Source organism: Cynocephalus volans, chromosome 3 (assembly GCF_027409185.1).
Source record: "Cynocephalus volans isolate mCynVol1 chromosome 3, mCynVol1.pri, whole genome shotgun sequence".
Taxonomy (NCBI): Eukaryota; Metazoa; Chordata; class Mammalia; order Dermoptera; family Cynocephalidae; genus Cynocephalus; species Cynocephalus volans.
In genome coordinates, this window is record NC_084462.1 from 137,910,444 (window position 1) to 137,923,043 (window position 12,600).

The following is a 12,600-nucleotide window of genomic DNA, read 5'->3' on the forward strand; positions in this document are numbered from 1 at the left end:
AGAATTTTCACATGTATGTAGGTACTGTTACTTGTAATATAAATTTATATTAAAATATAATTTTCATGTATAAAAAAGCTTCTGTTATTATAAATTTTTTCTATCAACTTATACTAAATGTACAGCTACTATCATTTGAAGGTCATAAAATGTTCTACATTAAAAAGGGTTCATATCTGAAAATGTCAGAAGCCACTGGCATAATTTCCAAAATTCTTCCAAATCTAAATGCTATAATTTAGAGTCCATTGTTTTTTTATCCCATATTGAATGTAACAGTTAAATGTTACCAGCTGTAATTATCATGGCTTTTAATGAGAGTTAAAACTCTGCAGATCTTAACTGAAAAGCAGGTTAGAAACACTGGTTATACAATTATGAATTACTAGCAGTGTAAAAATTGAGATTGATAAAATACATATAATATTAAATTAAATTAAAAAATTATTCCTTGTAAATGAATAATTTCACATACCTCCTTAAGATAATGACATTCACTAACAATATAAATCATCTTACTTGAATAAGCATTAGGCAGAATAGTAAAAATCTTTATAGGTTAAAACCTTAAACACCTATTAAGAGAGAACATGAATTCTTTAATTCAAATTACTAAATAACTTGATTCCTGGAAATGGACATGCAAGAAATTCCTGAGAATAACCTACACCATCAGAACTATTAAAAATAGTTAACAAATATACTCCTTCTGACACTAAGAATGTCAAAAATGGAATATCTGGAGATTTTGTAAAGACAAAAGATGCAGAAATAACCAGCAATTCCTCTATGGTTCTCTACTACGTTCAATTTTGCATTCTCTAAGACTATGTCTTCTCTTCTCAAACATCTCATAATGCCAACCACTGTCTCCAAAAATACTCCTGATCTTGCTACATAATTTGTTAACAAAACATAAGTCAGGAACAGAAGATAGAAATTTCTGTCACCTGTCAACTACCAAATCTATCCTCATTTGTGCCTATCTTCTTTCCTCTTATATAACTGATAAAATGTCTATCTTCCTATTTTAGACAGGTGGTTTAAAACCTATCACTTTTTTTTGAGGATTTCATTCCTTTAGTTAGTTCCTTTTTTATATTGTCAATCTTACCCTCTTATTACTAAATCCACTACCAAAAGATCACAAAAATGCTGTAGAATAACCCAAGCTGAAGAATCACTTCCTTAACTTCTCTTCCTCCTTTAGGAACCATCCCAAATCTCTGCTCCTCTTCATAGCCATACTTCTTGAGAAGAGTTGTCTATATATTCTACTTTCAGTTCTTTACCTTCCATGCTCACCAACCTAGAATTTAACATTTTATTCCACTAAAACATTTTTATTAAGTGTCACCAATACCCTCCATGTAGCCAAATTAAGAAGTCTTCCTGAACTTGACTTTCAGCCTTATCTGATTGTTTTTGGATTGTTGCTCTCATTTTTAAAAAATTCAATTTATTTAATTTTTGAACAAGCATAGTCGTCCCTCTGTATCCACAGGTTATGCAGGGCTGACTATGGGACTTGAGCATCTGCAGAGGTCCTAGAACCAATCCCCCAGATACCGAGGGACAATAATACATTCCCATGCTCAAAAAGTGTAAGAAGGAATACAGAGAAAAGTCTCCTATACTGTCCGTAGAGTTCCTCTCTACCAGATAACTATTGCTGTTAATTTCCTTCTTACTCTTCCAGGAATTCTTTTGCATATATAAGCAAATACAATTATGATTTCCTATTCTCTCCCCCATTTTATATAAATGGTATTTGTTTCACTTAACACATCTTGCAGGTTTTTCTATATCACTACATAGTGTCCTCACCCTTTTTAATAAAAGCTTTATTGAGATATAATTCACATACCATAGAGTTCACACAGAATGTACCACAGTCACATTGTACCATAGAGTATACAATCCAATAGTTTTTAATATATTCAGAGTTGTGCATCTACTACTGCTATCTAATTCTAGAACATTTTCATCACTACAAAAAGAAATCCCATACCCATTAATAGTTACTCCCTATTCTCTGCTCCCCTCTCCCCCTCACCAGCCCTTGGCAATCACTAATCTACTTTTTTTCTCTAAAGATAGCCTATTCTGGACATTTCATATAAATGGATCATAAAATACGTGGCCTTTTGCATCAGGCTTCTTTGACTTAGCATAACATTTTCAAGGTTCATCCATGTTGTAGCATATATGAGTATGTCATTCCTTTTTATAGCCCAATAATATTCCATTGTATAGATATACTATTTTTAACTTTTTTTTTTTTTTGGCCGTTGGCTGGTATTGGGAACCAAATCCATGACCTTGGTGTTATAAGACTACGCTTTAACCAATAGATATACTATTTTTACTTATTCATCAGTTCATGGACATTTGCATTGTTTCCATTTTTTATCTATTATGAATAAATCTACTATGAATATTCAAGTGCAAGTTTTTGTATGGACATATTTTCAATTCTCTTGGCTGTGTACCTAGGAGTGAAACAGCTGGGTCACATGGTAACTCTATGTTTAGCCTTTTGAGGAACTGCCAGAGTGTACCATTTTACATCCTCATCAGTAATGTTGGTGGGTTCCAATTTCTCCACATCCTATTGTCGATCTTTCTGATTTCAGTCATCCTTGTGGGTGTGAAGTACTATCTCTTTGTGGTTTTGATTTGTATTTCCCTAATGACTAATAATGCTAAATATCTTTTCAAGTATTTATTGACCAGTGTATATCTTCTTTGGAGAAATGTCTATTCAAATCCTTTGTGCATTTTTTAGTTTTCTTTTTTTTTTTTTTCTTTTTTTTCTTTTTTTGAGTTGTAAGAGTTCTTTATGTACTCTGGATACAAGTCTCTTATCAAATATATGATTTGCTTCACTCTTCTAAAAAGCAACATAGTATTCTAATGTACAGATTATATGGAAATTTAGGTTTCCAATCTTTTGCTAATATAAACAATTCTGTAGTAGGATTCCTTTTACATGTATCACTTCTCATTTGTGCTAGCAGCAGTACATCCCAAACTTTAATGTCCATATGAATACTTGTGATCTTGTTAAAATGCAGGTTCTGATTCAGTAGGTCTGACATGATGCCTGAGATTCAGCATTTCTAACAAGTTACCTGGTGATGCTGTTGCTGCTGCTGCCACCATGGATCATACTTTTAAGTAGCAAGTACTACCATATCTGTAGGACAAATTCTAAAAGCAGAATGAATGGGTCAAAGGGTATGTGTATTTCTAATTCTGGTAGTTCTTGACAAATGGCCCTCCACAGGGATTGTACCAATTTATTTATACTCCCATCAGCCATGTATAAATGTGATTATTTTCCCAAAGCCTCACCAACCAACAGTGTTATCAAACTTTCAGATTTTTGTAATGTGATAGGTAAAAAAATTCTTTTTAGTTTTGATTTGTATTTATCTTGAGTGATACTGATTATCTTCATATATTTGAGGGCCATTTGTATTTCCCTTTTTAACTCCTGCCTCCTTCTTGAAATTGTCTCCACTTACAGTTGCTGTGATACACCACTTCAGGTGATTTTTCTCTAATGTGCATTAGCTTACCCTTCTTTTTCTAATTTAGAAGCTCCTACTACAATATCTGACCTGTAAATGTCGGCACTTCTTAGAGTTGGTTTTTAAAATCATTTTCTTCCCTTTCCTCTAAGTGATCTCATTTATTATTAAGATTTTAAATACCTTCTATATTCTGGTGACTCCCAAATTTGTATCTCCAGCTAAAACTTTTCCTCTGAATTCAAATCCTATATTCTTATACCTTTTCTGTTTCCATTTTCTTTTTTTCCTAATACTTTCTTGATATATCAATTTGGATACTTCACTGGCATTTCAAACTTTAACACCTAGAGGGAAGTCCTTTCCTCCCTTATTCCTATAAATGGTATGACTATCCATCTAGTTATTTAAACTAAAAACATGGGTGTCATTATTGATTATTCTTTCTCACTCCCAACCCCCAATCTATGAGTACTAGCAAGTGTGCACTTTTTCGATCTTGAATCTGCTTCTCTTCATTTCTACTGCCCCCACAATATTCTAAGACATAGCCATAGCTCAGGTAGATGAATGCACAGATAGCATTTGGGGGACAATCTATAGTTGAGTAGGACCATCCTGAACACTGCAGTATGTTTAACAACCCTGGCCCCTGGTCATTTTGATATCTAAAACCAATACTCCACATTTCCAAACATCCCCCAAGGAAGGGATGAATCCTCTGGTTAAAAATGGATCTTCCCACTTTCAGTCTAAACCCTTTCAATACATTTACCACCCATATATTTTCTTTTTACTTCATAAATCAGATTACATCATTCTCCTGGACAAAACCCTGAATGTCTTCCCAATATACTTCAAATAAATTCAAACTTCTCTACTATGGCCTATAATGCAGCTTGCGTCTAACTTTCTTATATCATCTTGGAATTATGCCCCCCACCACCCGTTGCTTCTTGTACCATGTTTATATTCTTTTAATCCCTCAAACACACAAAGTCCTTTCTGACCTCAAGGTCTTTGTACATGCTGTTTACGCTGCATGGATTGCTTTTCACTCCATTCTTTCATATCTAGACTCCTTGGCCTCAAGGTCTCATTTTAAATGCTACCACTGTTAAAAGTCTTCTGTGATTACCCCACCTAGAATATGCCCTTTTGTTATTATCCCTGGTTGGTCTGGTCAGATTAATTAGAAGAATTTATCTCAAGTAATAATAAATAATTTATTTGTTTCTGTTATCTGTCTCTCCAATTAGACTATAAACTCCATGAAAGCAGAGACCTTTTTGTCCACCAAGTACCTATGCAATGTTACTGGCAATCTTTTAGACCAAGAAGATATCAAGTGTCAAGAAAGAGGAAAATATTCAGCACAATATTGAATCGAGACTATACGGACTTAGAATTCTACATGTGCAGCCAACAATTAAATTTCTACTAGCCATCTCCCCTATTATAATAATTAAGCAAAAAAAATCTCCAAAAGTTTAACTGAATTATAATCATTTAATTCTAAATTGCAGTTTAAGATAAAAGACTATAATAAAAAGTGAAATGCCATGTTTAACAAGAACTCCTTTCCTTGTCTAGCTGAAATGATGCTAAGATTACATAAACTTAACTTCTATTTTTTTCAATAAGTTTCAAGTAAAGTTAACTGGCTCAGAACTTCAAAGTGAATACAAACAAGTTCCTAATTTAGTGACTATGAAAAGCAAGTAAGTGGACAAAGATGAAAGACAAACAAGTATAATTTAAAAGGTTCATACAAAAAAAATTCACAGTATTTTTTAAAAAGGGTCAACTACATATTTTGTACTAACCCACCTTAGTTGCTGGGGATTTTCATGTATACCAACCACCCAGTAGTGATCAGATTTTCCTTTGCAGTGTTCTCTTGTGTTACATATAGGAGTCCATGTATTAGCAAGCTCTCTATTAAGCATTCGAACAATGCCTTCTGAATCCACGTAACAGGGTGTACCTGTACACCAAAAAGAAAAGAAATCACTTGGAGACATAATAACATATTTGTTAAATAAACCTTGTTTCAGAAATATATACTAAGGATTCAACTTTCATTTCCAAAAACAAAAAGCAAAGGAAAAAAGGCAAATAATCCAAGATTATAATTCATTAACCACATATAGTTAACTAGCGAAGGAAAAAAAAATTGCTTGTGATATGATTAAAATTTAACCAAATAAAGAGAAAAAGATGTGACAGTTTTCAGTGAAAACTATGCCACCTGCTGGAATATAACAATAATACTTTTTAAGCCAGTTTCAGTAAAAAAAAAAAAAAAAAAAAAAAAAAATGTAAACATGAATCTGAAGGCTCCTGGTCAAGAGAGATTTGGAAAAATAACCAGAACCTGATACAATGTGATGATGTAAAGAAATTTATCTTTGGTATTCTTCCTCCCTCTTCTCTTTGTTGGCCTTGTCACTGTTCTGTTCCCAACTCCTAGGTAAGAAGTGCTTACCTAGCAAAATAGACAAATAGTTTCCCACCTACTCTGTTCCTACCTCACAAAGTACATGGCAAATTATCTAATTACTCCTTTTCTTATCTGTGGCTTCGCACCCTTCTTACTCAGCAAAAATCAGTTTCCTCAGAGTCTGGATGTGATTAGTACTTGGGGCAAAAAAAAGCTATACCAAAGCAAGTTATTAATGGTCACATTACTAAAGCATAAATGACTGATAACATCCCAATAGAAAACACATCCAGAAATGGCTAATATTTTTAAAGACAAACTGGAGTTTCCAGTTAGGTAAATGGAGGACATGAATCTCGAATAACAGAAATATTTAAGTCCTTGGGACACGGTTGACAGATGATTTAAAATAAGGTACACCTCAGTGTCCTCCAAATTATCTGTCATTAACCACTGTGCATGAGCCTACAATAGCACTACTCACCAGAAACATCACATGAGCTACAAATGTAATTTTTAATTTCCTAGTGCCACATTTTTTTAAAAGGGGTGAATTTTAATACTTTATTTAATCCAATATATCCAAAATATTACCATTTAACATGTAGTCAATGTGAAAAATTAAGATTTTTTACATTCTTCTATTCATGCTAAGACTTCAAAATTCAGAGAATTTTTTGGGGGTGGTGGGGGGGTGGTGGCACAGCTAGCTGGTACAGGGATCCAAACCTTTGACCTTGGTGTTACCAATACCACACTCTCAAGTGAGCTAACTGGCCAGCCCCAGAGAATATTTTATTCTCACAGCACATCTCAATTCAGATTAGCAACATTTCAAGCACTCAATAGCCACATATGGCCAGTAGTTACCACAGTGGATAGAAGAATTCTAGAAAATTCCTAATGTTTGTGTAAAATCTGCTGAAAAAGACACAACCTTACCATTGATTTGTATCTCTTCCTTGCTGTCTAATAAACTTTCAGAAAAATATATTTCCATCTTCATACATTTTTAATCAGAATTCTCATGAAAAAAGATCTTATACATAAAACAATGGCTACCTTGCCTAACAATTTCTGTTTCCAGTTCTGCCAACACATTCAAACATAAAATACAGACAATTTATCATTAAAGAAACTAATTAGGAATAAAACAATGAAACAATTTTCTTCTTGAAAATGTCTTTAATATAAAGAAATAAATTCATCTTGCCTTCAGCTGAAAATCCAACCCATGCAAGGTAGGACTTCCTTGTAAGAGGAAGAGGATCACCATGAAAAATTTGTTTTTTCTTCTTCCCTAGCTCTAGCAGTTGAACTCCAAGGCACTGATCCCCATCAAATCCTGTACCTAGTGAGAAAATGTAAATATAAATCAGGCATCAAAGGTTATTCAGCTATAATGCAGACTCCATTTATGTTCTGTGAATTGATTTTGTGATAAATTCTTGACCAACTAGAACTATTTTTCATGGATAACCCAACTAAATGAAGCATCATTCAGTTATTAGAAACAGAATAACATGTTTCATAAACTATTTATATAAAGTGGGTGTAAGTGGTCATGCATTCACTCAAGAAATATTCTCGGAGAGCTTACTATATGACAAGTACTGGCCTAGGCATTGAGGCTACAATGGTAAACAAAGTCACTGTTCTCATGAAATTCATAATTAGGTAGAAGAAAGACAAGTTAAAAAACACAAGAACAAAAAATGTTATCACAAAGTTAAAATAATAATGTGATACAGAGTGCCAGACTGAGTGGTTACTTTTGATCGGATAGTCAGAGGTGGCCTCTCTGAGAAAGGAAAATTTAAGCTGAGCTATAAATTGCAAGTTGCAGCCTGCCAGGCAAACTGTTAGTGGAAGAAACACTTGTAGTAGACAGCTGGAACAGCTAATGAAAAGGCCAAAGGTAGGGACAAACTTGGAGAGTTCAGAGAACACAAAGAGGCCAGTATGGTCAGAACATGGTAATAAGAGAAACAGCGGTAAGAATTGAGGTTGAAGAAGCAGGCAAAGGTCACATTATGTAGGATCAGTAGATCACCTTGCCAGCAATAATAAGAAGTTTGATTTTTTATTTTAAAAGCAAAGAGAGATATTTGAGAAGAAGGATGCGATCTGGTTTGTTTTTAAAATATCACCTAGGCTGCTGTGTGAAGAATGGACTGTGGAAGATGTGACTTAAAGCTGAAAGACTAGTTAGGAGGCTACTACAACAGTATAAGGGATGACATTTAGACCAAGGTGATAGTGAAGAAAATGAAAAGAGACAGATCTAACATGTGTTATACTATAGAACTGACATGATGATATAACTTTATTGTTGGAGTTGATATGGGAGGTGAGGGAAAGAGAAGAATCAAGGATAAATTTTAGATTTTTGGCTTGAGGAACTAGATTGATAGTATGCCATTTACTGAGATGGAGAAACTACCTAAGAAGCAGGTTTAAAAGGAAAAAGAAAGTTAAAGGCGTTATTGTGACCAAGGTAAGTTTGAGATGCCTGCCAAAACTCTACATAGAGATTTCAAGTGGGCAACTGGATATGTTAGTCTGGAAGCACAAGGAGCAGGTAGGGCTGGTGATATCAATTTAGAAGTCATGGACATAGAGATGTATATAAAGCCATGGGTCTTGATAAGATTCCCCAGGGCAGTTTCTCAAACCACATTTTTTGACCTATGAATCATGAAATCAATTTAGAGCTGCAACCAGCATTAAAGAAAAATGAAACCAAAGAGTAAATATTGTCCATGAGACTTTTATTTCAGTTACATTTGCAGATATGTACAGAACAGCAATGCTCTATTACTTACCACAATCTATTTCTTATTGTGGCTAAGCAGTCAAAAGACTGAAAGCCCCTGACCTAGAGAGGAGTACTAGAGAAAAGAGGGCTACACTCCAGCTAAAAGGTCAGCAGAGGAGAAGGAGCAAACAAGAGGTGGGGAAAAAAGTGCCAGTGAGGAAGAATATCAGGGGAGTGATGTCAGAGAAGTCAAGAGAAGAAAGTATTTCTGATGGAATTATTTTTTAAAAAAGCATAAAGAGATCATCAGTAACCTTGATAAGACCAGTTTTAGCACAGTGGTGGGGACTACAGACAGACATGAGGTAAGGAAACAGAGGCAGCAACTTCTTAAAAGCCACATTCAAACTTGTTTTAGTCCTTCACATTACAAGTTAGTTAATTTTTGAGGTATTTTAAAAACTCTGAAAGTTCGTTGGTTGTGCTCGCCAAAAGTTAAGATTTAGAAACGGAAGTAATTAACCAAACTCTACCTTGGAATTTTCTCTGTAATACAGTTCTTCTATAAATAAAATGCTTTAATTTTCACTATCAGTGAATACAACAAATTTTCTACATTCAAAAATTACATTGATGCCAATATAAGATAAATGCAAACAGAGGTATGTATTCCAAAAGAAAAACAGAGTAACGACAACAAAAAAGCTAAAGTACTTTTCATTACACTTCTGCTCATAGTAAAATTATAGAAGACTAGAAAAAAATCTACCTCTGTGATAAACAATGAAAAGCTGTTCTCCATGTCCTGCCATTGACACCACAGGCCCAGGAAGGCTGAAGACCTCTTTTTGAACACCTCCAATAGTAAACAATCGAAGGAGAAAGGCACTAGTGGCAGCAGCAGCCCATCCCTGACCAAGACATACGGCTTCAATATCCTCATTCTGAGGCATGTCTACTATCCACTCTTTGCTTGAATCCCAAGAACTAAAGTGCAGGCAGTGAAGCTTGCTAAAAATTAAAAAAAGACACAAACAATCAAACTTTCTTATGACTAATCATGATAACCAGTAACAAAACCAGATATTTTTCTATTATACGCTACTAGTACAAGAAAATAATTATAAAATACTTATACTTTAATACTTTAAGAAAGTAACTATGAAATATCCTCAAAATGAATTATATTAAAACCATTAATTATATTAAATATTAATTATATTAAAAATTATATTAAAACAGTCCTGTTTTTAAAGAATATTTAAAAATACAGGAATATGCTCACAACATAATGTCAAATGAAAAAAAGGCAGACTAAAAATTATCAAGTGTGATTCTATGTTGTAAATGCACACAAAAATCACAACTAAGTTTTAAAAAAGGAAGGAAGCATCAAAATGTTAAGCAACGGTGTTCTCACTGTAAAAAAAAAGTTAATATGGAACAACAAAAAGAGAAAAAAAGGAAATCACACATAAATCCGCCAGCGAGATTACCAACCACTGCTAAAAAGTTGATACATGTTGCCAGTCTTTTTTCTTTGCACATATATATATACATGTAAATTATTGTTAAACACAAATTCTTTGGAATGCGGATATCATAAGTATTTGGAATCAGAAGCAGTAATGACTTTCTGAACAATAATTTTAATATTCAATATTAAAATGAAAAAGTAACATTGTATATATCTAAGTAAAACAAAGAGAAGGATATCTGAAATCAAAATTGCACATGGAAATAAATATTCTAATTATGCAGATATTCTGAGTTAGAGACACTGAGTCAATAGTGATTTATTTTAATAAACTGATTTAATTCAATAATGAAGTACTGAATTGATTTTATAATATGTAAATTAGGAGACCAATTAAAATAGCACAATGACCTAATATAGTATTTCTCAGACTTTAATATGTACTCTATCACCTGAGGATCTTGTTAAAATGCAGATTCTGATTTAGGAGGTCTGGGGTGGTCTGAGATTCTGCATTCTCAACAAGCTCCTAGATGACCCCGCCCTTGTTTGTGGAACACACTTTGAGCAGCAAAGAGTAAACATATCCAATCAGAAGGATTGTAATTTCAAATCACCTGGGATATAGTAAAATCCATCAAGTGTATCAATATTATAATCAACTGAAGAAAAGGGATCAAGAGAGGGCAATCTGGCTGTAAAACAAAAAGATGAGAAAAATACTTTCTTTTCTTTGGGAAAAAAAATGCATTCTGCCTCCATTGCCTTTTTATTATAATTTTTTTCTCTACATCTACCTACCTACCTACCTATCAAAACATGTAAAGAAATCTAAAGTATATTGAGTATAAAAACAAATTGATGAACAGTAGATTTTTAGGTGTGTTTTTCCCTTTTTCTTTTCTTTTTAAAGAGAGGTTTCAAATCTAATCTTTGGTGACCAATCAGATCAATAGCTGGCCAAGGCTAGGACTGCACTGATTGCAAATGGACATAATGAAACATTTTTGGATGATAAATATTCTATATTTTGATTGTGGCAGTGGTTGCCTGCGTATATAAACATCTGTCAACTCAAACTGTACACCTAAAATGAGTGCATTTTATTGTATATAAGTTATATCTCAATAAAGTAAATTAAAGCAAGGGGGGTTCATATAGAACGAGATCTAGAAACATACACATCAAATTGTTAACAGTCATTACAACTGAGATTAGAATTCTAGGAGGAACTTCCATTTTCTAAAAATTCTGTACTGTCTTTTTTGTTTGTTTGTCGTTTTTCGTGACCGGCACTCAGCCAGTGAGTGCACCAGTCATTCCTATATAGGATCCGAACCTGCGGCGGGAGCGTCGCCGCGCTCCCAGCGCCACACTCTACCGAGTGCGCCACGGGCTCAGCCCCTGTACTGTCTTTTTTTAACAATAAATGTACATTACTCTTATAACAGTAACAAAAAACAAACACTAACAATATAAAAAATAATCTCATCTCTTGCATTACAAACCATGTCATGTCATTTTGATATGTAGTTAGAAAATGTAATGAAGAGACAATTAGGGTAAAAACAGACACATGTTCTGAGGTATTACCGGTGTGCTGGTGTTTGTACCAAACTTTTCTTCCTGAAATTTCATACTATAAAAGATAAAATTTTGTTTTATTAACTTTTTGTCTTTACTTTCAAAACTTTTATCTAACAGTTCAACAGTGCCAAGTTCTTCCTAATAATCTTGAATTTACCTTGCTAGTTCATCAGTGCTTTCACACGCCAACAAAATAGCTTCATGGGAAAGATCTGCTACTGTATAATTCAAAGTGTTTGATAAGTGTGTTGCATGGTGTATGGAGGTATCATGGAACTCCACATCTATGGCATTGTCTTGCTCATCATTATAGCAGCGAATAATTCCAATAGAGTTCCACACCTACAAACATGTAAAATTAAACACAAGTCTGAGAAAAACTGAAGCTCCTAGAATCAGTAGGCTACAGTAGTTTGAATTAACAAATATTATAATTCGATCTATATCAAGGTTTACATTATGGGAGCTACCATACTCATTTAACTCTAAATAGTTTCAGATAGCAGTAGTTAATATCAGAGCTACAATTACTAATTATTCCTTTCTTCATGAGAAGGTACGTATATACTTATTTATTAGCAAATGAAATGGTGTATTTAATTTAATATTCAAAAATAAATTATGATTGTCATTTGAAAACTACATTACAAATAGCCTTTGAACAACTAAACCATTAAATTCCTCAAAAAAAAAAAAATTCAAAACTTTAGTTTATTTACAAATATAGATGCAAAATGACAATAGATTTTTTTTGTGTTCCAACTAACTGGTCTATATTATAGGATAAATATACACATTT

At 33.5% G+C, this 12,600-nt stretch overlaps 1 protein-coding gene across 2 annotated transcripts in view; it reads right to left on the minus strand.

Moving 5' to 3' along the window:
• The window catches only part of WDHD1 (WD repeat and HMG-box DNA binding protein 1), a 55,209-nt gene that overhangs the window by 17,025 nt on the left and 25,584 nt on the right, over positions 1–12,600 (minus strand). For both annotated transcript variants that reach the window (XM_063089899.1, XM_063089898.1), the window contains exons 13-16: positions 11,959–12,143; positions 9,507–9,748; positions 7,193–7,330; positions 5,367–5,523 (exon numbers count right to left, since the gene is read on the minus strand). In XM_063089899.1, the coding sequence (XP_062945969.1) occupies positions 5,367–5,523; positions 7,193–7,330; positions 9,507–9,748; positions 11,959–12,143 (722 nt within the window). The remainder of the gene's footprint in view (positions 1–5,366; positions 5,524–7,192; positions 7,331–9,506; positions 9,749–11,958; positions 12,144–12,600) is intronic.